The sequence below is a fragment of the Prionailurus bengalensis genome, chromosome E1 (assembly GCF_016509475.1).
Source record: "Prionailurus bengalensis isolate Pbe53 chromosome E1, Fcat_Pben_1.1_paternal_pri, whole genome shotgun sequence".
Lineage (NCBI taxonomy): Eukaryota > Metazoa > Chordata > Mammalia > Carnivora > Felidae > Prionailurus > Prionailurus bengalensis.
In genome coordinates, this window is record NC_057347.1 from 30441724 (window position 1) to 30469644 (window position 27921).

The window sequence follows — 27921 nt, forward strand, 5'->3', positions numbered from 1 at the left end:
TTTATGTCACGTTGTATTTATTGGTATTCAATCTGTTTTCTTCCCAGAGAGAAAACATATAGTCTGAGGTATCCCATTTTAATAAATCCTTTGCTTCTGGCTTTACATCCTAAATGTCTATGACCCCTAATCAGGGTTCAGTGCCATCACACACAGTGGTTAAAATTTTTCCCTGAGATCATTAAGGCTATGCCTTGAGCCACAGAATATCTTGCTCTACCAAAATTCAGGAGAAAACAGGAAACTGGACGTCTTTTAGCGGTAGAAGAGGCAGACATCTTAGGTAGAATTCCTGAGAAAAAAGTTGTAGAGTCATCCAATCCACTAATTAATATTTCCCTGGTTGTGAAGTCTTATCCCTTCAGAATCTCCAAACATTCTAGAAGGGAAATTCATTTTATTGCATATAAAGACACTTTATCACAGCTGTGCGCACAGTATTTTGACTTTTGCAAACCGCCAGAGAGCCATCATGATGCCTCAGTTTCTGATAAAATGCAAAGCTAGTGAGGTATGGTCAGCCTCTCTCCAGTGGCATGTGGGAAGGAGAATCCCAGACATAGATGATGAGAAAACATGGCTATCACATTAAGTGTGTAATCAGGCCTGCCATGTGTTTCAACATGGTTTGAAATCAAAACAGCTCAGGATCTTCTACAAGTACAAATGGTGGAAAGACTTACTGGATCATCACCTCAGACCCCAGCCAAATCAACACACCAAAGCATCAGGCAAATGGACATCAGCACGTGTCTCCCAGTCTGATGCACCAAGAGTCCAGTCTGAAGGGGATGGCATCCCAGCAGCCTCTCCTGGGTTGCAAGAAGTCACATTCTGGGAAGGAGCCAGCTTGCCAGGATTGGTTGCCCTTGCATTTGTTGTTCCTCCACCCACCCATCCCCCTAAGATGGCACAATGGAATGATTGTGTTCCCTATTGAGGACTTCCCTTTTTAAAAATAAACAAGCAAAAGTTTCCCTAATCTGACCCACATTCAATAGTGGAAGAAGGCAGCCGGTCCCGGGGTAGGGAGAGTGGGAAAGGAAGCCAGGCATCAGGCAAACACACTTGGGGACGATGTGTGGGACAGTGTGCAGGCCTCCGAAGATAGAATAGTGAAAGAAAAGCTGAGCATCAGTGGGCTGTGGCACTTGCAGAGACATCGTTCCATGGACACACCATTCGTTCCCTTTCTTAGGTTTTCTTGAGGTAATTCTGACAGGCTTTTGCCATGTCCTTCAAGAAGTTAGGAACGCCATTCTGCAAAGGAAAGAACACTTGTCACTTCTGTGTCTTCACAGACATTACTCCTGATTCTTTGGGATGTGGCAAAGGTAAACAAAGATGCCTTGAGAATAATAAATATGACAGTAGGTCCCCTGTCCAATTTCAACAGAACGTCGCTACAGATAATGACAGAAGACCCAAGGCACAGGCGAGACTAGACAGCAGGGGACACTGTTGTATGCCTTGGCTTTCACTAGTAAAAAGCTAAGATGTTTCTGAGACACCATTTTTTGGAGAGAAAAAACATAGGAAATGGGATTGGGTTGGGTTGTGGGATTCTTCCACAGAAATCAGATAAAGGACTTCTTTTACAGAATTAGAAAATGGTGAGGCTGTGGGGCAAAGGGTTAGGCTATTTTATTATTTAGTCAGTGCCGAACTTCGTACAAGATTTTCCCCAGACACTGCTTTATTTACTACTACTCTACAGGATCGGTAGTATCCATCTCCATTTTTAAAAGGGAAGAAATTGATGGCTTCCCTAGATTACACAGACAGAAGCAGGACCAGGATTCAAAATCACATGTATTTGACTCAAACCCTGTGCGCTTTTCACTCTCCAGGGAACGTGCTGAGCCCTCCCACCAGGAAGTAGGTCTCCAAAGCAGGCTGAATGATTCTCATCAAGCCAGGTCCCTAGGCAGTCTGCAGTGATCCAGTACCACAGCAGTTCCCTCTCCTTACAGGGAAACAAAACACAACACAACATCAGTAACAAAACTGGGGGCTTCCAGGCTTGGACACATCTGGTTGTCTCTGGAGCCAGGTTAGCCTTCCAGACTCCTCCATAAGCAGGGCAGGGTCTAAAGGCCCCATTTTCTCTATAATGAGCAGGCTATTGTCAGGAGGATCCAGACAGTGATCCCAGCAGGGTGTTGCCGGCAGGGAGGGTCTGACATTCCAGCTGAGGATTCTTTGTCTTTTGTCCCAGACTCCACATCCTGGGTGTTGGCAACCTCAGTCCTAACTGTAGTCACTCAACCAAGCTGCTTCATAAAAGAGCCTCATTAGGCCTGAGATAGGATGTCTCTTCAGCCTGACAGCCCCTTGGACTAAGTCAACATTTGTCAAAGACACTTCCCCCTCCTGCCTCCTGGGATCTCACCTTGGCGACCCAGTTAATGAGCCAGGACGGAATCTGGCCACCCGGGTTATCGAAGTAATACATGAAAACTAGAGGAGAAAGAAAAGACAATTCAGGAGGAGGAAAAATGTTACAAAGACAAAAACAAACCCTGCCAACCTTCCCCTTTTAGATTCTGAAAGAAGGGAGGGAGCACAGGATTCAGGAGGACTTCTCTTCCCTGTCTCCCAGAATATTTATTTGTAAACATTTTTAAATCACAGTCACAGGCACATTTTGCTGCTACTCATTAAACACCTGGCAATGTTCTATATACCTGGATATAATATCTTATTTAATTACTTCTCTCTTTATTACCTTCATGGTACAATTGGGTCGGTAAGAACAAACCCGAGCTTATAAATGATAACATGGAGGCTCAGAGAAGTTAGGTGGCATGTCCAAGGTGACATCTGAAAAGCGTCAGAACTAAGCTTCAGATTTTGCCTCACATGCAAGGCCACACTTGTTCCAGTACTGTAGGCGGCTACGTATGCCTACTCTGCTCACAGGTTTTCTCCACATGGGTTGGAACTCCAGAGAGGCAAGTCCTGAGTCTCTGGGTTTCTGCTGGGCAGGAGCTGCGTCCTCAGAGACAGTGCTGCCAGCCTTCTTGCCCACCCTCAGGCCCAATGTATGCATCCCGAGGACCAATCTAAAGTGAGAGTTTCTAAACCTTCTGGCTCTAATTTCATCCGGACAGTGCAAGAGTCAGTAAAGAATGGGCTGAGTCAGATCTAAATGTCCCCCACGCACTCAAGTTTCTGGGGGAGAATGGAGTCTCTCTCCAGGTGTTGTCTTCTACACGTGCCCATCCTCTGAACTCGGGGAATAAGCACCATGAATTTTACGTGCCTCACAATCAGCATGGCCTTGATACAGGTGGCCCTGGTCAGTGCACCAACATGCACCCCGGCCTTACCTTTGCTTCCCTTCTTGCCATCACTCTCGATTGCGAGGCTCTGCTTGTACTGATTTACCCGGATCACACCAGGCCTCTCGGCAAACTGCGGCACAGAAGTGCTCTGGGCCAGGACCACATGGATCTTCCGCCCTTCCATGTCCAGCTCTTGCCGCTGCCGGATGTAGATGTACTGTACTGCCAGTCAAGGCATGATATCAATGCCAGCCTTACAGATGGGCAGAAGGAAAACCCACAAGCCAGAGGCAAAGGGAGAGGACTCTGTTCCTCTCACCTGGCATTTGTTCCCTTATACTGTTACTTCACTTCCTTGCCCTGTCTCTCTACCTGCACTGTAAGATGGTGTCCCATACTGTCTGATGTTCTCATCTGACAGCATGCCTTACCTACCTGTGAACGAGTCCTTGATGCTTTTAATTATATAGAGAAACCCCTCCTCCTTTCTCTAAGAAGGCACTGTAAGTTATCAGAGGATTGATCACTCATCAGTGGTGTGATTCTGCATTAGTTACTCCCTGTTTCTGAGGCTAAGTTTCCCTCTGTAGGGAAAGAGGGTTACACTGCTCAGCAGGCATGCTTGGTGGGGGCACTGGAGAAACCAGGGCAGAACAGGCACCCCATAAACTTTGTCCTTCCCTCCTCCAAAGCTCTAGTTGCTGACTTCTAAGCACAGAGGATGGCCAAGCAATGTTACTTACACCTGCTGGTCATAGGAAGAAACCTAAGCACCTGAATGTTTAGTAGGTAGATGTCCTCTCTGGGTCAACATTGATTCACCAAAAATAACAAAGCCATTTCATCTCAATAAACACTTGTAGAACACTCACTATGTCTATGGCACTATTCTAGAGAAGATAATTTAATCCTAAGAAGCAGTGAGAGTTACCATTTATTCAGACATTACTATGTGCTTTACATGTAGCACCAGTTTTGATCCTGAAATGGTCCCTGTGAGTTCGGTGTAAGTCTCCCCATCCTACTGATGATAAAACTGAGGCTCAGAAAAGTAAAGAAACTTGCCAAAGACCCATAGCTCAACTGGAACCTGAATGCAAGCCCAGATCTGGCCCCCAAACCTAGTTAGACTTTCATAGCTAGACAGGCCTCAATAGAATTTTAGGTTTTGCACTAGAAGGAATTCAAAGACTAAACAATTAAAAAAAAAAATCACCCTAAGTATAACACAATTATACTTACTATAACAGCAACAACCATAGCCCCATGCCACCTCAGAGTCTCTGTGGCACCCACAGTGGTCCCAGCCCTCACTCAGACAGCCTGCAGGATGGGATGTTGCCCCCGTTCTCTGTGGACTGACGAGTAAAGTTCTTAAATGTCTTGGGGGAGAAATGAATTTGCTTTAGCTCTGGCTTTCCTCCCCCAGGCCTCTTTCCTCACAGCCAAGATTGTCCTACTCTCTCCCAAAACTTGCTCAGCTCATGTGACAGATATCACCTGACACTCCCTTGAGGAAAAATCAGCTGATCTATTAAGACTTGGCAAAGGTCTTCAAAGGGTTGGGAGGTTGCTGGACCTTCCATAGAGCCTATGAACAGAGAACCACCAGGTCACTGAGGTCCAGAGAAGCGAAGGGACTTTTCCAAAATCACACAACAAATCAGGGAATAAGCTCACATTCAGTCTGGGATCTCTAGCTCAAAATGAATGTTCTTTTCCACTGCGCTATTCTCTGTTCTCAAAAATTTAACCCTTAGTGGAGAGACATATGTGCATATGAGAAACTCACTGTGGGACTGTGGGGCCTGGAAAGCCAATTAAATAGAACTTCAAGTAGCCCCAAGTGTCCACTCCTAAGACCTACCCAGCAGTGTCACAGTGAGGTCAGAGAGATGGACTCATGCCCTGGTCAAGGTCACCATCTCTGTAAAGAGCTGCACCTGGGTCCAGAACCTGCCTCTGCCACCCACTAGTTGTGTAAACCACAGCAAAGTTCTGACTTCTCTTTGCATCAGTTCCCTTGACTACAACATGAGGATGATGGAACTCACTTTGCACAGTTGTTGGTAGGATCAGAGGTAACCACATAAAACCTAAGAAGTAATCCACGATCTGTTGAAATATGTACCATGTGTGTACCAACTACCTAGCAGTATGCGGGCAAGAAATAAACCCTTAAGGGGCGCCTGGGTGGCTCAGTCGGCTAAGAGTCCGACCTCAGCTCAGGTCACGATCTCGCAGTTCATGGGTTCGAGCCCCGTGTCGGGCTCTGTGCTGACAGCTCAGAGCCTGGAGCCTGTTTTGGATTCTGTGTCTCCCTCTCTCTCTGACCCTCCCCCATTCATGCTCTATCTCTCTCTGTCTCAAAAATAAACGAACGTTAAAAAAAAAAAAAAAAGAAAAGAAATAAACCCCTAAGGATTTTATAATCTGGTTGGAGCCAAGGTAAACACATACACTTAGACACAAACACACACACACACACACACACACACACAATTTCTATAAAACACACCCGCATGCTCCTTCTCTTTCTTGTGAATAATTATTTAAGAACATACAAACTTGTATAATGTCAGAGCTAGAAATTCAGTGGCTCTCCAAACTTTTTTTAACCCACAAGACCCTTTGCTGAAAGGATCTTCTATGGAAATTCAGTGTGTAAAACACTTGACTGCTATGATTGAAGAGGACAGTGAAGGAGTGGAAACCTCACCCCTCAGTCATCCTGCCCCCACCCTGCCTGTCCTTGAAATTCCATCCCCCATAGGAGGCTTGTCCTGAGAGGGCCTCCTAGAACCTTGTAGTGTTAGCTAAAACTCCCCACATTCCATTCAACTGCTTTAATGATAAATGAGGAAACTGGGGAAGAAACATATCCCCAGTACCCAGAGCCAGCAGTCAAGGAGGGATCGCTGTGGGGTCACTCAAACTGGAGAGGAGATGGGGAGGGCTGGAAAAGTGAGGGTGTGAGTTGCAGTCCCCACTCTGTATGTATGCCTCTGTCACTTTACCTCCCTGGGTGCTCACTTCCACCTCTAGATTGAGGGAATTTGTAAACACTAGAAGAACTTCTCTCCAGGTCCCCATTTCTGGAGCCAACAAATTCAAGCCTTAGAAAACTTTTCAGGAAAGTCTGAGCTGCCCTCCAGTGACCACAATCATAGACGCTCCACATGGTCAGGCCCAGAAATCACACTCTGAGGTCTCCAAAAGCCACACAAGAAGCAACAGCTTCAGCAGATGTTTCTGCAAGAATCAAAGGACAACACTGTCCACATTGCCATGGGCATGACACCACTGGGCAATAGCCAAGGGGCACAGAAACACTTAGGAAGTCAAGTAGTGATGTGCCTTGAGAAAGGATACGTCTCGGTTGGACATGGGAAAAGGGTACTTCACTTCCCAGTAGACCACGGTTTCTCCATTGCATTCCTTTTCATAGAGTTCTAAGGAGAACAAAAGAAGTTAATGTATCTGGGAGCTTTCTGGGCTTCATTTAACAAAAAGCCTAGGTATGATTATCTCTGAGGGTAATGATAAACCACTAACTCATAAGGCACAGAATTCTAGGAGAAATAAGATTCATTAATGCTAAAAGCTTGTTGCCCAAGAGCAGAGTCTAGTAGACATTAAAACACAGTAAAAATAAAATAACAAAACGTGTCCATTGTATAGCACACGCAAGATTCTCAAATACAATGCAATGGAACAAAATCAGGCATCCAAAAATAAACGTTCAGGTTATAAAATCAGGGCAACCAGCAGATGTCACTAGAGTACCAGTAGTTTTGCTTTTGATTTCTCTCTCTAGATTTCTTGACATATTACAGCTAGCCCTGAACTGAGTCACCCAGTCTAGTGCGTTCAACTGGGAAATGAAGGTTCTAGCCAGGGCAGTGTCCTTCCTAAACAGCTAGGAAGTGGCATAGCTGTGGCTAACCCTAAGTGTCTTGCTTCTCTCCCCTGTTTCTTTACACACTACCATGACTGCAATGACCAGATTCCCTTAATATTTCATCGTTCTATAGTGTGCAAATAGCAGCTAACTTGGCTGGAGAGAGCAAAAGCATTCAATGGCATGTACACCCTCTGACCCCAAGCTGTGCAGTATGCCTTCATACTAAGCATTTATTTAAAGGAGGCAAGCCAAGGCTGCTGAAGTAACCATGACAGACCCTTAAGGAGATGCTGATGGGGGAAAAGTATTCTTTAATTCAGCTTTGGGAGGAAAATCTATTAGAAGACCATGGATTAAAGAGCTTGCCCATTGGTGCCACAAGAGACTAAAGACAGCCCTTGAGAGGAAGGGAAGAAGTAGACATCTGTGACCTTTGCATACTCAGCATCACCTCCCCCTTCTTGAACCAGTGATCTCCATTCTCCTTCACCCTTCCCCTCCTTGACTATGCGGTTTAAGCAGGACTGACTCAGCATTAATTTCAGGGCTGGGAAAATGAGCAAGATGTGGCCACAGTGATTCATTCAGGGATGGTGCATCTGGCCAGGGTCTTACCTTGTGGTTTAGTAAAGGCCCTCAGGTAGCTCACAGAATATCTAGAAGGACCAGAGCTGGGCTTAGAACCTCAGGATTGTTCCAGAGAAGCCAAACTACTGCTGCTACCGGACTGGACACTATAGTGTGAATGGCTGATGCCAAGTACCAAACATCAGAGGCTCTGCAACTGTTTCTCCCAGTGTCAGACACCTTAGCCCTGACCATCACCAGAAAATTGATTTTGCATGCTGCAGTTCTCTCTCACATTGAAGCTGCATGTGTGTCTTACTGGCAACATCTATATTACATCCCTGAGGAGACTGGGACAGAGAACATCTGGCTTCTCCCTTGAATGGACAAGTATCACAGTTCTTCCTAGATAGAAAGGGTACTGGAAAACACTAGGAGACCACAACCATGACAAACATCCACAGGAGGCCATGAGAGCAAATTCTGGGGCTCTGGCTGCCGTGAGCAGGAAACTGGAATGCTCCTTCCTGTTCCCGTGGGGTTATTATCTATATGGTTAGACTATAAGCCTGGATCTTCTGGTGGCCATCTTTGCCATGACATAAGAATCTGCCTGAGAATTAGGTCAACTCAGAAGAAAACTGAGTCGAGATGGAGAAGTTATTTAAGCATTAGATGCAGCTGTCCTAGAAGTCAGATACCCCTGGACTTTTCAATGCCATGAAACCAATAAACTCTTTTCCATTTCTCACACTGGCATTTGTTAACTTTTTGTTGCTTGCAACCAAAAGTCCTGACTATAGCAAAGGTCTTTCAGAGTTTACATGCACTTTGGCTAGTTCTGCAGTTCTCTTCCACTGTGACTGATTTGGCAGAGGCCACTCCCACCTTTAAGTGACAGGAGGAACCCCTATTTAATGCCTTTCACAGGTGGCATTCTCCTTCAGGGCATCACCCTTCCCCTCCTCCTTGACTTTCAGGGCAAAATCTAAGAACTGGAGCCTTGGAGCTCTGGACCTTCCTCCTGCCTTAGCTCTACATTCTGCTACCCCAATAACACAATAAAACCAAACTGCTCACAGTTTTTGAACACACCATGCTGTTTCATGCCTTCCTCCCTTTATTCATGCTGTTCCCTGGGCCTCAGATGGCCTCAAGCCCACCATCCCCTCACCTTCTCACCCTCTCACCTATATGCATTCTTCTTGTTGATAAAACTTTGATTCAACTTCCAAAACAAAGCTTGGACACCACCTCCTCCAAGAAGCTGCCTATGACTACCTAGGTATGTGAGATGATGTTCAACTTACAGTGAGAACAAAGGAGCCCCCAGAGCAAACTGGAGAGTAGCAGCTAAGGGAATGCAAGGAATCACAAAGGAATCACAAAGGAATCATGTTTCAGCCCAACACTTAAGACTTGCATGCCAAGATTAAAAATAAAACATAACAGTAGAAATTGAACCTGTTGCTTTCTACTAGATGGAATAAGTTAACAATAGATTCTACTTTCTAGATTTTTTTTTCTTAATAATAGATGTTATTCACCTTTAACATATTGGTCCCACTGTTTTCTGTAGTCTAAGTCCATGTAGACATCTGCGAGTAAAGCTGGAGGGCAGTCGTCCAGAACACCAAAGACTTTATACTCATAAAGTCCCGTCTGCTGTAAAAACAGAACAGGCAAAACAATCTATTGATTTCCAAATAGACAGCTGGATGACACAGCATATGAAAAGCAGATGTTCATACAACACCAATTATTGAGTACCTCCTCTGTGGTCTTGGTAACACAATAATGAAAAAGCAGATGAGGCCCCTGCTCTAGTGGATCATACATTTATTGTAGACATTGGTGGTGGTGGTGGTGGTGGCTATAAATGCTATCTAGGTAATTTGAATAGTATATAAGGAAAGTTATGTCATCAGTGGTGCCTGTTTTGGGGGCAAGGGGTGTCCTACGTAATCAAGTAATCAGGAAAGACCTCTATGAGGGATAACCTTTATCAGAACATCTTATTCTAAATATTAGAAGGAACCAGCCATGGGAAGATCAGGAAAACCCATTCCTGGTATAGGGAAGACCTTCATGTTTATGAACCTTCATGCTCAAAAAACAGGAAGTCATAAGATCCAGAGAACTGTGGATTGGGGAGGTGGTAGGAGCTGAGGTCAGAGAGACAGTGGTGTCCAGACTCCACAGGGCTTTGTAAACCAGGGTGATGGGATAAAGATTTTGTTCTAATTACTAAGGAAAACCAATGAGTGACTTTAAACAGAGGAACACTAAATAAAAAGATGATCCTTGATGCTTGGTAGAAAATAGATCATAAGGGAGCAAGAAGATGGTTTGAAGACCAGTCCAATGGTCCAGATAAGAGATGATGGTGATTTAAACAAGGAGGTGACAACAGTGATTGAGAGAAGTCAGTGATTTAGGGTTATATTTAGAAGTAATGTTAGCAAGAAGTGCTGACAGATTGCCTGTGGAGAAGAGAAAGTAAAGAATTACTTAGAACCTCTGCTTGAACAACTAGGTAAATGAGAGATCCATGCTCTAAGATAGAGAACACTTGGGAAGAGGTGATATGTGAGCTATGGGGATATCAAGAATTCTACTTTTGAGTTTAAGATGCTTATTAAACATCCAAGTGGGAGTGTCATATAGGCAGCTAATGCTCAGGGGACAGGTTACTATTTTAGATATCCATGGGGCATAATGAAACCTAACACATTGTTTTTATCAATGCCAGGAAAGAATTTGTCAACAACTTCCTTTTTATGTAAAGAACTTGTGTATAAAACATCAGCTTCAAATCACATTAGTCCTCTTTATAAAAAAAAAAGAGAGAGAGAGACCATTTCTAGATTCCAAAGGATGAGAGTTGCCCCCCACCCCACCCCCACCCCCCACCGGCCTTTTTTTTTTTTCCTTCATGCGAGACCATATCCTCCTCTGTGAGGGTTCTGGGGCTAGAGTTGGCCATGTTATGCATTTCACTTTCCCTACGATGGCAACTAACAATTCCTGACCCTCCCCTTGCCTAAAGGCTTTACTGTTAAGATTAAACCAAAGGCTTTTAGATTAAGTTCCATGCAAAAGCAAACAAATAAAACAAAAATGATGCTTTTAGAATGACACATTCTTCCATGTGCTAAAGCAATGTTATTGGCTAATCGAACATGTTAAGTCAAGAGGTAAACATGGTGAAGCTTTCTAGATATCTTGAGGCTACAAGGGCTTCCTGGCTCAGGAGGCATAACCCAGGGCAAAACATATCCTAGTTTAAGAATCTCATCTGTCTGTTAAATTAACTGGTAAGAAATGGAAGATGCAATTGAAATGGAATTCATAAAGTTCTTCCAGCTCTAAAAGTATGTGACTTTATACCAAAGGTTTCCAACCAGCAAATGACAAACTAGCAGATCTAAACACCTCACATGCTGTGAGCACAGCACACGAGGTATTTAGATATGCTAGTTTGTATACCCCAAAAGAAAGACAAACATCAGGAGAAACACCTCCTTCTCCCTCCTGTGCCCTCCCCTCACACAGATGGGAAGATAGTGAGGGTTTATACATACTCATACATTTATTAATCATCTCTGGAAGAGAGACAGTTCCCTGTTCAGGAATGCTGGGGCCCATTTTCTGTACATACTGAGCAAAAGGGATAATTATGCATTGAGATAATGATCTCAGTTTACATGAGTTAACTTTGGTTATCTGGATAAGATAAATTAAGACAAACTGTTTCCTTACACTGGTTCCCTTCCCCTTCTGAATTTAGTTACTGTCCTTAGTGACCTCAGTCCTATACATATCACAGAAAAGAAAAACAGAAAGCCCTCTTAGAAAGAGAAAAATAAAACGATGTGATTTACGTGAATACAGAAGAACGAACTATTGTTACAACTTCCTTTAAACACTCCCTTCGTGGCAGAACTGAGAAATGCCAGGACTCCAGAGGAACAAAATGCTTGGTAACACTTCCCTCGTCTATCAATAAAATGTTCTTTTCAAGTAACAAACAGCCCACCAAAATTCTTGGATCAAGGCACCTTTTCACCTATTATTTCTTTCTGACAAGGATCTCTGCAAACATATACACGATTTTACTTTCCTTTAAAAAATAAAGTGAATTTGTTATAACTGTAGAAATAATATTCATTATAGGAAAATTGGAAAATGCAAAAAACTGAATAAGGAAAATATAAATGACATGTAACCCCATAATCCACAAAGATCTATTGGTAATATTTGACATATTTCTTTTAAGTACATAAATACTTCTATATGTTACAAAATCGGAATAATATGGTTTAAACAACTTGTATTCTCTATGGAGAGATCAGACCTAATTTAATTATTCTCATTCAGTCCTTCGTTTCTAATTTTTTTACAAATATAAATATTGCTGGAATAATTATTATTTCAGATGGACCAACTTGGTCCATAATTCTAATTTCTTTCATTCTTCCTTAGAGATAGATTTTAGTAAAGGTTGTATATGCTTTTTTATAAGTTTAAGGTTCTTCATGCTTTTTATAAGGCTTTAAGAATTTATACCAATGTATACTCTTACCAATAGCACAGGAACATCTCATCAGGATTGGGTACCATTGTTTGTGCAAATAGATAGGAAAGGGAATAAAGCTTGGCTTGATTTGGGCAAAGTTTTTATTACTGATGTGTAAGATCTCCTTAAAATTAGAAATATAAACTTTCTGCATTATGTGTAAGATTCAGTAGATGATTCAATAAATGATTCCAAATAAGTTTACTCAAGAGATTCTTGGCTTTCCTGAAGCTCCTCCAGAAAATCATTTGTAAGAATGTCCCATTTATTTATCATGCTGTAAAACTTGGTGTATATTTTTCTAATTCTCCATGTATGAATAAAATTGAAAAAAAATTATTCGGTGGTAGAGAATCAGTAAATACCTTGTGTAGAATACAGTGACCAAAAGAAACAGAAGATTTACCATAGCACAGAGTGCCTTCTTTCTTGCTAAGAGAACCTCTGTGGCAATGTACACAACTAATGACTTTGCCGGTCTCCTACACTGGTTTGACTATGGCTATTTGGAGCTACAGCAGCTATTTTGTAATGAAGAGGTATCAAACATGAGGAGGAAGACTAAAAAGACTCATTGTTTTACTGGCATCATTGATCAGCTAAACCAGTGCCATCAACTACTGACCCCTGCTCTACTTGTTAAATGAGAAAAATAAACCCCTCTTTGAGTCACTGTTTGTACAGTTTCCTCTTACTTGCAGCTAAAAGCAATCTTAATTGATAAAAATGATCCTTTCCAACAATGAATTTTACAGGAGTCCTGTGATTTGGGGGAACAGTGAAGGTTAAGAAACTCCCCTCTCCTCTGTGTTCCAGAAAAGAGCTTGTTGCAAAGAACCATCATTCCCCATAGGACTTAGATAAGACTCCCAGATGCTGCCCTTGTTTACCTGTGACAAGGCCAGACACAGACGCTCTGAATTCCCTTGCATTGCCTCATAAATGATTAGCTGAACTGCTTGTCCCCACTGATCCGATCAGAACAAAATTCTTGTGAACCAGACTGGTTAAGTTTCTCTCATTCTTCCCCTAAATGTTGGCCCACCCTCAGGCTGAGCCAGCATACAGCCCCTCCTGAGAACAGATTAGCCGCAGGGCAAAATATTCTCTGATCTACTATCCAGGCATGCCACCTTTTATCTCACTTCCTCACACTGGTTTCTCACCTTGTTTACTCATCTCTATAAAAGAAAAACTCTTTTTGCCTCATTCTTGAGACATTCACAGATCTTATGGTCAAAGCGTTCTCCCTATTACAATAATCTCTCTCCCCACTTTGCAATAATCCTTGTGGATAAAAGTCTCTCCTTGTGAGTCCAGGTTTGTTTTTACTTGGCATTATTACTCTAAAGTAGAAAAGCAGACGGCCAGAATAGTGCTGATAAGACTTAGATGCATTTACAAGGAAAAACTATTATGTATAAATCCATTAAAACAGTACAGAAGTACATAAGCATTGCTACAATGCATTGTCAAGGAAGAGAGGGAAGAGATCATGGCCAGCGTTAATCAACATTAAGTATATTTAATTTTGCATATCTGAAACTCCACACACTGTTATAGAAAGTGCCACCTCCTTAAACTAGGTCAGAAAAAAGTATAATTACAAAAAATTAACATAAATTTTATTATAAAATTACAAACCTGCTAGGACCTACTGTATCCTTGGCCCTGGGAAGAAATCGGGCATACACATATTCTTGGCTTTTGAGCTTGGAACATACTTCCCTCTGGTGATGTCAGTAGTCATGCAATAGCCATGCATTCTGTATTTGAAGTTTTCTGGTCACTTTGACCTGCTATAAATTATTTTACTAATACTAGTAATTGTTCAGTTTTCAGTTTTATATTCATTACCTCATGTAATCTTTAACAGAGTTCTGTGATAGAGATGGGGATGTTAGTGTTATCTCCATCTTTATGTGAAGAAATTATCTCAGACAGGCTAAATTACTTGCTTGAGTCCCACAGCTAGTACTTGGGACAGCCAGAAAGAAGGTGACATGGGCCCTTCTACTTCCTTCAGTGTCTCCTGTTTAGCCCTACTGTCTGCACATTTCCTTCAAACCATTGTTACAAACCACAATCTAATGATTAAGATAAAGAAGACCCATCACATAGCATCTTAGAGCCAGAAGGGGCCTTAGACCTTTACGTAAAAGAGGTCAGTGACTTGCCAAGGGTCCCACTGATGAAGCTGTTGGTTGCAAAGCCTGGACGGGAACCTGTTCCTTCTGGTCCCCAAGCCAGTGCTCTTGCTCCTTCCCTGGACCACCCAGAATGGACTGCCCACTGAGATGCTCCCCTGAGGCCTTAAGCCTGGTGTGTTTGTCTAACAGGCCTCCAAGCAGCCAGAGGAATATTTTTTAGATGCCTCTTCTGTAGAGATTCAGATCCAGAGCAGGAGAAAGGCAGGAATGGGAAAGGATGAATAATAGAACTTTCAACGGACTAGTGCTTTGCTATCTTTACGTGTATTATTCCAGGGTCATCTCACAAACCAGAAAATACCCCATGGTGGTTATCGCATGGGCTCAGAGTCACAACCCAGTAGGGTCAAAGCTCTTCTACCCACTAGCCTTGCTTTCCTCAGCTGCAAAGTGGGTCTAATGAATTTGTACTTAAGGGGATGATTATGAGGATTGTGAGCTAATCCATCTAAAATTCTTACCATTGTGCCTCACACATAAGTACTTAGCAGATATTAGATGTCATTGTCATTCATAAGGTGGGTACAATGATCCCCTTTTCCATATTAAATAATTGAGGATTCAGAACTGTAACATAATGCACATTTTTTAGAGAAACTAACATCTATGGAGTATGAAGCCAGGCACAGTGCTTGGTGATTAATACATAAAATAATCCTGTGAGGTAAGCATATTATTATCTCCACTTTATAAATGAAGAAATGGTGGAGGTGTGGGAACAGGGTTTGGCAATTTGCTACTGATCTCACTAATCAGTAATTTTTAAGATACTGTTATTCTGGGGCACTTGTCTAAACATCAGATTGTTATATTTCTTAGCAGTGCTGATTCAAATGCATAAAAGAACTGGACATTTTATTTTCAACTGCATTTATAAGGTTAACATATTTTGAGAAACACTACTGCCAACAGCACACTTGTTTGTCCTGAGCAGGATAAATTCTGTAAGAGCTCATGTGTTTACATATGAGAAATGCCAAAATGTCACAATGTTTGCATTTGACATTTGCAGCTCCCTCAGAGGACTAATCTGTTAGACCTCCTTTACCTCTCCCCCACCTGATCCAGAAAGGTGTCACCCCATCTCTGTAAATTATGATGTTCATCTGCATTGACCTCACTGACTATGAGACAGTCTTGATACATCACATTTGTCTAATCCTGAAAATGCACCTCTGAGTGTGTGCTGAATTTTCTTAACCTCTCAAAGAGCTCATTCCCATTCCTCAGGAGGGGACAAGATCTCAACTTTGACTGTGGAAGCTGACCAACTCCAGCCACTCTGTGGCAAGTAAACAGGCTCTGAAGTTATGAAAAGTAAGCATTTTTCACCAAAGAGCATCAATTCTAATGACAGGAATCAAGCTACAGCTGCCACTTGGAAGGGTGTATCAAGATAAAAAAAAAAGGCACTTGTGGGGCGCCTGGGTGGCTCAGTCAGTTAAGCGTCCGACTTCGGCTCAGGTCATGATCTCACAGTTCGTGCGTTCAAGCCCCGCATTGGGCTCTGCGCTGACAGCTCAGAGCCTGGATCCTGCTTCAGATTCTGTGTCTCCCTCTCTCTCTGTTCCTCCCCCACTCATGCTCTGTCTCTCTCTCCCCTTGAAAAACAAATAAAAACATTAAAAAAAAAAAAAGGCAGTTGAGTAAATCTGATTTAATATTTTAGATCTCTCTACAAAAACATGGCAGGTTTAATCCCTAAGGATTGCACATAGCTAGGTAAGATAATAATGATGGCTAACATTCACTGAGCGCTTACTGAATACTGGACACTGGACTGATATCGGATTATCTCACTTAATCCACACAATGATAATATGAAGTGTGGCTCATTGGGAAACCCATTTTTCAGACAAGGAAACTGAGGCTAAAGGAGTTCGGAGAAATTTCTGGAAAAGGCAAGTCTACAGAGACACGAAGCAGATTGGTGGCTGTCTGGACTGGGAATGATAACCACCACAAGAAGTGTCTTTTGGGGATATCACAAATGTTCTAAAATTAGACTGTGATGAAGGCTGCATAACTCCATAAATTTACAAAAATTCATTGAACTGTACACTTAAACTGAGTAAATTTTATGGTATACAAATGATACCTCATTAGAGCTGTAAAAAAAAAAAAAAAAAAAAGTCTGTGAAACTCACCTAAAGTCACTCAAATAATGACCGTAGAACCTGGCTTGCAGCCAGTGATCCGACAGCTGAGGTCATGGTCTGTGATACTGTCTCTGGATTGTCACTGACCTCTCCAAACATACCATTGGATAAATAAGAAAGCTGTTGAAGTGCATATAGTTATAGCGAGGATGACCGTATTATTTATCATTCCAACCAGCATACTTTTGAGAGTGAAAGGGATGTGGTAAAAATATCACCAGGACAACAGGTATAAACCAGGCCTCTGGGGAGTATATTGGGTAGGACATATACACTTAGCTATGGCTCACAACAAAAACCATTTAATTTACTGTGTTTCAAAATGTATCTTCTCATTGGATCCCCATACAAATTTGGCAGAACAGGAATTATTTCCACTCTACAGATGAGGAAACTGAGAACCCAGCTAGAGTCTCAGGCTCATAAATCCTAAAATGACAGAGCAGTCAGGTGTCAGAAACATACTTTAGTCAGGTGATGCCAAATCTGTCCTGTTGGTTATTTTTGAACAGTCCACAAGCTAAGGATTGTTTCTGCATTTCTAGGTGGTTATATAAGCACCTACATAATATCTTCCATTTTGCCTCTTGGCCCACAAAGCCTCCAATATTTACTCGCTGGCCCTTTAGAGGAAAAGTCTGGTGATCCCTGCTGGAGACCATTGCTACCACCACTTCCAAAACATAAAACTCCGGAAAACTCTGAACTGCCAATGAGTCGTACTGCAATTACACATGTAAGAGAGGAAACTTTGTGTCGTAGTCATATTTACGTTTTATTTTGAATCACATGGGTGTTTACTGTGCAGGCTCAGACCACCCTTCAAAGTAAATCTGCCCATCTTGAGCATGCCATGCAGGACAAATACAAATACAAAAAAAAAAAAAAAAATTAAATATACCCTATTTATTTTTTTTAATTAACTTATTTTTAATTTACATCCAAGTTAGTTAGCAAAATATATCCTATTTAAATTCAGAAAAGAAAAAGAAAATCTTGACCTATAGAGGAACATAGACGCAGGTTACACCAGACATCTTGTCAGAAACCATCCATGTGGGGCGCCTGGGTGGCTCAGTCGGTTAAGCGGCCGACTTCGGCTCAGGTCACAATCTCGCGGTCCGTGAGTTCGAGCCCCGCGTCAGGCTCTGGGCTGATGGCTCAGAGCCTGGAGCCTGCTTCCGATTCTGTGTCTCCCTCTCTCTCTGCCCCTCCCCCATTCATGCTCTGTCTCTCTCTGTCTCAAAAATAAATAAAAAACATTAAAAAAAATTAAAAAAAAAAAAAAAGAAACCATCCATGTAAAACGAGAGTGGAATAAAATATATAGTGTATTAAAAGAGAAAATCCACCAACCTAGAATGCTGTATGCAGTGAAACTGTCCTTCAAAAGTGAAGGAGAGGGGCTCCTGAGTGGCTCCGTCAGTTAAGCGACATACTCTTGATTTCAGCTCAGGTCATGATCTCTTGGTTCGCGAGATTGAGCCCCACGTTGGGCTCTGTGCTGACAATGCTCTGATTCTCTCTCTCCCTCTCTCTCTGCCCCTCCCCTGCTCACCCTTGTTCTCTCTCAAAATAAATAAGGGAAGGAGAAATAAAAAGTTTTTCAAACAAATAAAAACTGCATGAATTCAGCAGCAGCAGACCTACTCTGGAAGAAATGTTAAAAGATGTTCCAAGAGAGAAAAAAAAAAAAAAGATAAAGGTCAGAAACTCAGATCTATATAATATATAAAGTGCTTGTTTTATTGTCTTAAAGCTTCTTGGAGCGCCTGGGTGGCACAGTCGGTTAAGCGTCCGACTTCAGCCAGGTCACGATCTCGCGGTCTGTGAGTTCGAGCCCTGCGTCAGGCTCTGGGCTGATGGCTCAGAGCCTGGACCCTGTTTCCGATTCTGTGTCTCCCTCTCTCTCTGCCCCTCCCCCGTTCATGCTCTGTCTCTCTCTGTCCCAAAAATAAATAAACGTTGAAAAAAAAAAAATTTAAAGCTTCTTGAAGGTATGAACTTTGTCTTATTCATCAGGTATCACCGGGATTTAGCATATGCCAGGCACACAATAGGTCCTAAAGACTGCTTGAAGGAGCACATGAACAAATATTTTGGAGTTTTCATTCACCCAAAGGTAGCTATGGAGAGGTATCTATCCTAAACTAAATGGCAAAATAAGGTGGTTAAGTCTATCTCTAAGTTTTTCTGGGTCTTTTTTTTTTTTTTAATTTTTTAGTGTTTATTTACTTTTGACAGAGAGGGAGAGAGAGAGAGCTGGGAAGGGACAGAGAGACAAGATCCGAAGCAGGCTGTGCAGTGAGAGTGGAGAGCCCAATGTGGGGCTCAAACTCACAAACTGTGAGATCATAACCTGAGCCAAAGCCAGACACTTAACCGATTGAGCCACCCAGGCACCCCATCTAAGCTTTTCTGGGTCGTAAAAACACATTAAAGGGGCACCTCTTGATTTCACCTCTCAGGTCATTATCCCAGGGTCATGGGATCAAGCCCAGCATGGGTCTCTGCACTGAGTATGCAGCCTGCTTAGGATTCTGTCTCTGTCTCCCGCTCTGCCTCTCTCCCTGGCTCATTCATATTCTCTCTCTCTCTCTCTCTCTCTCTCTCTCTCTCTCTCTCTCTCCCTCTCTCCCCCACTAAAAAACGAAACACATTAAAAGTCCCAGACTAAAATTCAAAGGTTCGTATTTGCATGGATGCTCCCTTTCTTACATGAATACATTCATTTACATAATTTCCCTGATGGATAAAATAGCCTCACAAAATTATGTCCAGGGACTGTGAGCTTGTGAAGTAACAAACTATTCCCACTGAAGGGCCCCCTAGAATTCTCCTTCCACCCATAGGTGGTGACTCTGATGTCAACAGCAGGTTGGAAGACCCAGCAAGAACCATATTGCACTTGACACTGCTCCCATTCAGCCCCTGCTTCAATTGGTATGGTACTGTGTCCAAGGATCCAGAATGTCCAAATCTTTGCTGACAAGTCACTTCTGCTCTCAGAGTCCCGAAGGCCCAATGAAAATCAGAGTTTTGCTTTATTAGTAGTCACCTCCTGTGACCCCCATGGAGGAATTTGGGGAAAGACAGGGTGAGGGTATGAAGCCTGGCTTATACCAAGACAGGAGTGGGAGGTCCTACTCAGCCCTCTCCTCTCAGTCCCCTCAACTTAAACCTTGGGACCAGCATTCTCACACAGTCTCACACCACATGCTCATCAGGAGAGAGAGGTGAGGAGGGGAAGACCTGAGGCTCTGATATATCCATCCAGCTGCTTGCTCAGGAATATGGAAAAAGGGAAAGAGAGAGACACACACAGAGGGAGAGAGAGTGAGCATGAGCAAGAGAGCACAAGAGCTGGCCTCAGTCTGTGGCAGGTAGAAGAATGCCACACATGGGTGCTCCTCATTCAGACATGGTGGCCCTGCCCACTAGTAAAATGTGGCTCCATAAGTGTCCCAGGTCCAATAATCATTAGGTCACTCATGCCGGTAGCTACTCTTCCCTTAGCAGAGAGGTAAAAGGGTGAGAGAAGGGGGCAGAACAGTCCTGTAATCTGGAAGTGAAGACACTCCTGACGATTGTGATCTCACCTGTGGGGTGCTAGTGGAAACTTCTCAGCCACTGAAGTAAACCTGTTCTTGTGGGAGTTAAATCTGTGCTTCCCACCTAAAGGCCAAACTTTCCCTTAGCCCAGCCTAGCTAAACACCATTTTCCTAGGAATGCCAGGCTTTTTGTATCTTAGTGGATACACAGCATAGCAAAGAACAGTCCCTGGAAAAGAGCTGTCAGCTCCTGAGCAAACTTCTTGATTAGAAGGCCCATTAAAGGACAAAGGCACACTGCAGGCAGTTCCTTCTCACAGCGCCAGACATTCAGATTTAAAAATGTTAAGAAGTCAAGCCATTAACTCCATCAGCTCAGACCACTACTTACTTGGTCTAAATTGAGGGTGCAAAGCTCTGCCTGCTGATTTCACACTCTCTGTAGGCATGTCACAGTGTCAACTGGCATGGTGATGTGGCCCAGAGCTCCAAGGAGACCTGACTGCAGATCACTGGGAACGCTTTTGTAAGTGACCTGTGGCCCTTCTCTACCAGGGAGACTTCTTGGCACAGCTCAGAAGTCAACATTCACTCCCCCAGGTGGCCACTAACTTAAAAATCAGGAGAGTGAGTCTTCAAATGGTGTTGCTTTTGTCTTAAGATATTCTTCTTTCTCCCTCTTACCTTTCAGTTTCCACTGCTTCTCTAGGACTCTCCACCCCCCAGCACCATTCTAGATGGTCCCCATACATTGGTGGTACTCAGGGTATAGTCCCTGGACTGGTAGCTTCAGCATCACTTGGCAACTGGTTAGAAATAAAACACAAAAAGAAGAAAAAAAAGAAATACCATTGTGCCATATACCATTTCATTTGATGACTGTTGAGAGGTCAGTAATTCTGAAAGGTAAATATTATCCTTGTTTTGAAAATGAGGAAGCTGGGATTTCAAAATGAAAAGATAACTGAATAACATCACCCAGCTAGTAAGTGGGGCCTGGCCCCTGGCTACTCTCCAACCATAGATTCACCCCAGTTCTGTATCCTTTTGGCTCTTCCTGGAAAACAAGGCAAGCTTAGCCTGACTCAGGGACTTAGCACTCAGTGTTCCCCCTACTACAGTGATTTAAAACCCAGCAAGTCCATTTGAATCTCCTGGGAAGTTTTAACATTGAAAACAAAAACAACAACAAACCAGCATATTATGAAGCATTTCAAACATACACAAAAGTAGAGACAACAGAATGATCAACCCCTGTAACGAAAGGGGAGTTTTTCAAAGGACTACCCAGGCCACACCCCAGATCAATTAATTCCAGGATTCTAGAGTAGGGCTTGGTCATGTCTTAATAGCTCCCAGGGTGATCCTAATGTGCTTGTGCTTTGAAAAACACTCTCTGGTACATTTCTCCTCCAGATATTTGCATGATGCAATCTCTCACTTCATTTCTGTCGCCACTCAAATGTTACCTCGGCAGAAGGGTTCTCCAGATTCCCTCATCTAAAACACATCACATCATCCCTGGCCACCACTGTGATACCATCTCTCTATCCCTTTACCCCACTTTACTGTCTTCATAGCATTTTTCACTCAATGTATCATTACATGATATGGGTTTATTCTCATCAGTGAATGTCGTTCATTGTTCAAGAACTCATTCATTGGAACAGTGGCACATCTTCCCACTCATTGTTTATCCCCAGTGCCTGTGAGGGCAATAGCACATGGGAGGCACTTTGATGAATCTTCTCTGAATGAAAAAAAAATGACAGTGGGCAGAATGGAGATTTTAACCCAGGATTGTCTGCCTCTAAAACCCATGTTCTTCCCATGATACCATGTGGCAGTTCAAGGCTAGTTTTGCTTATCCTCCAGAAAGAGAATGTAATTTTTGCCTTGAAGCAAGCTGTATATTTGGTGCTAAGCTTATCAAAGTAGGCTGGTTCATGTCTAGTTACCAGTAATTAGGTCCTGTGTGGCTCACTTAACAACTGGGTATTATTTCCATCTGTAAAATAGGAAAATCGGCCTGTCCCTACCTATCTTCCAGATTTGTTTCCAGGGACAAAGGAAACTTACACGTGACAGCATTTTGTAAATTACATCACTATGTAATGGTAAGTTATTGACATTACAACCTGGGGAGGAAAAAAGAGAAGAGAGGAAGGAAACAAAAGGCAAAGGAAGTAGAAAAAAGAAGTGAATGAAAAAGATGATGGCATTGAACAGAATGGTTTCAAAGAAACTTTCAAAGTCAAAAACCTGTGATTTAATAGAAAAAGAGAAAATTAAAAAGTATCAAAATACTGTATATCAAAAGTGACCATCTATGGGGCGCCTGGGTGGCTCAGTCAATTAAGCTTCCAACTTCGACTCAGGGCATGATCTCGCGGTTTGTGAGTTCAAGCCCCACGTCGGGCTCTGTGCTGACAGCTACACAGAGCCTGGAGCCTGTCTTCAGATTCTGTGTCTCCCTCTCTCTCTGTCCCTCCCCTGCTTGTGCACTCTCGCTCTCTCTCTCTCTCTCTCTCTCAAAAATAAATAAAAAACATAAACAGAAAAAGCTACAACCTTTTAATTTAATATAATTTATTTTTTACACCAGATAACTAAAATGCCCCTACACTTCAGTCTTTTCAAAACATGCAATAATAGATCATCGTCACAGTCCATGGTGGATTAACATAAATGTCTATACATGATCCAGCTACATAGTAGGTTGTTCCCAAGGGAACAGTCAACCTGGTGGAATGGATAAAAGCCACTGCAAAATCTGTTTACATGAGAAGGGTGGCTGCCCGATTCTTCCTATCATAAAAATTCCTAGTGTTACCTGCTTTTCCCTACCCCACCCCATGAGGCCACTAATATGCTTTATATGCAAGTCATGTTGGACTGGCTTTATCATGATGGAGATATTCATCTATTAAATATGCTTTTTAGCCAAATCATGGTAAATACTTTGATAGAGGAGGTCCCCTTTGCATGGGTACTATGTGTAACCTTACTGCTGCAAAATTCAAGCAATCCAAGAAGACTTACCAGATTACCTATCTCAGTATCCCTTATATGGTCTTAAAGATGCCAAGAAAAATTAGACTAACAAGAAAATGGGGAGAGGGGAGAATCAGAGCACTCATCTCAATAGAGTGGAAATCTTTAGATGGTTATTAAGAAACAGGATGAATGAAACAAATGTTGATGGGGTTGAGGCAAAGGTAGCACTACCTAAAGTTAAATCGACCAGTCGTACCCCCTGTTGGCCCTTCAACACTAAAGGGCTCCAAACAAGTCCACTCTGTTTACCCCAGTTGTTGGAATTTAAAAAGCCAGAAAGCAAAGACTGAAATACCTAACCTCACCTGGATTCACCTGCAGCAATAGTCAAGTAGATTAGTCAAGATGAAGACTAACAGAAGGACCAAGGTCTTCTGGTCTGAGCCCCCAGTTGGGGACCTGAGGACCCAAGGCCATATACACTCATGTGTGTAAAATGGTTTGGGTTGGTGGAAGAAAAGACACATAATGGTAACATGCAGGGTGGATTAAACACCACTGGCCCACAAGACAGAAAAGGGCTTTGGGGCAGATAGGTGCAGGTCTATGCAGAATGTGGGACAAGTGAATTCACTTTTGATAAGGTATGGTATTCGGATGGAAAGATTTACTAACTGGAAATTAGAGGGAATTCTCTTCCGGGAAGAAGGCAAAACATAGAGTCAAACTGGAAAGAAAATGAGGCTTTAGCAAAGTGGGCCAGGCAGCAAATAATGCTGGAAAATGCTAGAACCCAGGAAGGGTTCTAGGAAAGGGCTTATACCCTAACTCAGTAGGACCTCCTGACATTTTAATACAGATGGAGAACAAAGTGGCCATGGAGCAATGGCCCTCTGTCCTAGCTGCTGAGGCTCAGGGCACACCTACTGGAATCCCATGCCCTTTAAACTTAAAGAAGTCACCTGGGAGCACCTATAATTTACACTAGTGTACCATGAATGCCCTTATCCCTAAACAGGTTGAAATAAGACTTACGGTATTGTTAGTAGGGATAGGAACTATTCTGAATACCACTCATGTCCTCCCCACAGGAGGGAGGCAGGCCCTGCAATGTAACAATACACAATGGAAACAAGACACAATAGAAAGCCAGGCACTGTCTCAGCTCACAAGCACAAAAGCAAGAAAGCACAGGCTCACTGGAGTAAAGGGTAGAGTGCTCTGGGCTGGCTGGAGGACAAGGGGTGTGCAGATGAATCATGGGAGATAAAGCTGGAAATGTAAGTTGGGACCAAACTAGTTCACTCATCTCAATAGAGTGGAAATCTTTAGATGGTATTAACAAACAGGAAGTATGAGGGGCATCTGGGTGGCTCAGTCTGTTGATCCTCGGCTCAGCTCATGATTACACGATCCTGAATTCGAGCCCCTAGTCAAGCTCTGTGCTAACAGCCCAGAGCCTAGAGCCTGTTTAGGATTCTGTGTCTCCTTCTCTCTCTGCCCCTCCCCACTCGGTCTCTCTCTCTCTCTCTCTCTCTCTCTCTCTCTGTCTCAAAAATAAACAAACATTGGGGCACCTGCATGGCTCAGTCAGTTAAGTGGATGACTTTGACTCAGGTCATGATCTCGCAGTCAGTGAGTTCAAGTCCCGTGTCAGGCTCTGTACTGACAGCTCAGAGCCTAGAGCCTGGAGTCTGCTTGGGATTCTGTGTGTGTGTGTCTCTCTCTCTGCCCTTCCCCATTCATACTCTGTCTCTCACTCTCTCTCTCAAAAGTACACATTAAAAAAAATTTTTTAATAATAAAATAAATAAACATTAAAAAATAAAAAGAAACAGGATAAAATAAAAAGCCTTAATGCAATTCAATACAGTCAACAACTTGACAGGATAACTTATAATTTTTGACTTTACAAACGCACAAGAGCAATATGCATTCAGTAGAAACAGTACTTTGAATTTTGAATTGTTATCTTTCCCTGGGCTAGTGATACGTGATATAGTACCTTCTGATGCTGGGGAGGGGCAGTGAACCACTACACTTACAACTATTCTGCACCCCATACAATCATCCTGTTTTTACTTTTAGTACACTCTTCAAAAAATTACATGATATTCAACACTTTAGTATAAAATAGGCCTTGTGTTAGATGATTTTGCCCAACAATAGGCTAATGACAGCATTCTGAGCACAGTTAAGATCAGCTAGGCTAACTGTGATGCTCAGTAGGTGAGGTGTATTAAATGCATTTTCAGCTTATGATATTTTCAGCTTATGATGGGTTTATCAGGATGTAAACCCATCATAAGTTGAGAAAGATCTGTACAGTCTACCCAGCAGCATTTGACTTCTCTCAGAGAGGCAATGCAGGAGCCTGCTCATGGCACAGGTCTGGAAGTAGACAGGTGAGTTCTGATCCCAGTTCAGACCTTGAGCAATCACCTTAACCTCTGCACACAGTCATTTCCATATAGGCAAAAAGGTGATCATTACAGTGCCTTACATTAAGACTGACATGAGGATTCAGTAAGTCAATACCTGTGAAGCACTTAAACAGTGCCTGGAACATAAGACAGCATGCAGTGTGTGAGCTATTATAATAGTATTAATTCTGCAATCAACAGTGCCACTGAAAGGGGAGTGGTAAGACCACAGCCTCTCCTTCAGGTGCCTGATCAGGCTGTAATGTGTAGGATGGAAGGGATCAGAGAGGAAGGAGGAAGGCCAGAAGTCTTCTGCAACTCTAGGTGAAAGGTACCATCCAAAGTGCCAACCACAAAGGAATGAAAAGGGAAAGGAAGGGGGCCAGATATCAGGCTTGTCTGAGCAGCTGAATTGACAAAACTTGGCAAATGCCTGGATATGGCTGGTAAGGAAAATGGAATGGTCAGAAGAATAAAAGATTTTGTCTGAAAACATGTCCACTTTGGCACCAAGGCATCTAATGAAATTACACTCAGAAATTAATTCCACCTGCGCTGGACTGTGAGCTTCTTGTTCATTTCGTCACACCCCGTGGCCCTGCTACACACACGTTCAGAGTGCCTCCCTACTCTATACAACTCTGGTTCTCTGCCAGTAAACCTTGATTTCACTTCACTTGCCTGAAAGTGATTTATTATCCCATGTGCCTTCAGCTACTATCACTCACTGTAACTGATGAAAGGTCTCAGGTACAACGCAATCGTTCCACCTGGAAAGCTACCTGATTCCAAAGGCCTCCGGGAGTGCCTGGAGAATTGCTTCATAACCAACTCTATTCCTCCTCCCCTTTAAGTTAATCTTCTCCCTAAAGCTTCAGACTAAATTCTTAAGTGCCCCTTACAAGAAAGGGGCAGCTGCAAAATGAAATGACTAAAATGACTGAGATGATATTAGCTCCCTTCTCAGCCACACTGCTCTGCACACACACTATCACCCTGCACATCCAGTCAGTTTCTGAAAAGTCTGGTCTCCTTTCCACCTGTATGCAAACCCTAAGGTTCCCTCCACCCCACCAACATACACACATCAGTGGCACCCACCCGGGAGGAGGATCCACGTCCCTTGCAGCCAAGTGCATGGGGCTCAGACTCTGCAGTCCTGCATTTTAACCCTATCATTAGCTTCCAACAAACCACTCCCGCCCTGGGCCTCAGACTTAGGCTGAATTCGGATGACCTCCCAACTGCAGGGGCAAAGTCAGTTGCCAGCACTGCCCCTGCGCTCGCTCCTCCCTGCTCCGCGTGACCAACTCCGGCCCTGACTTCCTAGGCCGCTGCCCCGCGCTTCCCCTGGGGAGGTTGGCCCCGACAAGCGACTGCCTGGGATCCTCCAGCTGGCCGGCCGCTACCTGGTCCAGCAGCCCGTAGATGCTGAAGCCCAGGGTCTCCACCAGCAGCTCCCAGTTGGCCCCTGCCGGCGCGCGCTGCTGGATCTCCGCGCAGGCCTCCCGGAACTGCTCCTCGGAGAAGCCGCCGGCCGCACCACACTCCATCTTTTGGCAGCCCCAGCTTCTCCGCCTCCTGGGCGAAGCCGCGGATCCGCTGGGTGTGCGCTCTGGGGCAGGCCGAGAGGGTGGTCCAGCGTGATTGGCAGGGACCAGAGGCACGATGGGGCTCTCGAGGGATTTATGGGGAGGGAGGAGCCTAGGGGGCGTGGCCACGGAAGGGCGGGCTTAGGGAGGTGGGCGGGGCGGGGCCTGAGATCGTGAAGATGGAAGAGAAGTAAAACCAGAGAAGCACTGGACTTGATCTCGGGCAAGATGCAGGGGCTAGGGGAGTGAGAAGGCTTGTAGACGGAAGAAAAAGGAAGAAACTAACGCCATCTCAGAAACCGCTCCTTAGCCCATCTCATCCTCCTCCCCACCCCGTACCTCCTAAAACCTGCTTGGGTGTCCCTCCTTTACCTTCTCTGAAGAAGGCAGGGAAAGTCTCTGAGGGGATTGGTACACTTGGGAGGTGAGAGGGACAGAGCAGAAATGCTTGAAAATCTCCGGGATCAGATGCTAGAACTGAATACTGTTCCAATGTCATTTCTATTCCTTCTGTTATGCATTTAAAAACATTATGCCAAGAAGGGGTGCATGGGATTCACCAGGAGGCCAAAGGGGTCCATGGCACAAAAAGGATTAAATAACCTAATCCATAATGGGTCTACCAGGTAATTTGCCACCCTGGAGGGTGAA

The 27921-nt window shown here is 43.5% G+C and overlaps 1 protein-coding gene across 3 annotated transcripts; it reads right to left on the reverse strand.

The window, feature by feature from the left end:
- LOC122485350 (phosphatidylcholine transfer protein) lies at positions 1-27353 on the reverse strand. Of its 3 annotated transcripts, none has more exons than XM_043584004.1 (6): positions 27088-27353; positions 9306-9420; positions 6660-6739; positions 3333-3504; positions 2393-2460; positions 1-1260 (listed from the first exon to the last, which is right to left on the reverse strand). In XM_043584004.1, the coding sequence occupies exons 1-6, from the start codon at positions 27229-27231 to the stop codon at positions 1195-1197; spliced, it is 645 nt and encodes a 214-aa protein (XP_043439939.1). In that variant the 5' UTR covers positions 27232-27353; the 3' UTR covers positions 1-1194. The 3 variants fall into 3 exon arrangements, with proteins under 3 accessions (XP_043439939.1, XP_043439938.1, XP_043439940.1); XM_043584003.1 differs by having other exon boundaries at positions 9306-9423; positions 27088-27344; XM_043584005.1 differs by lacking the exon at positions 27088-27353 and adding an exon at positions 20943-21252 and having other exon boundaries at positions 9306-9423.
- Positions 27354-27921: the final 568 nt, after the last annotated feature.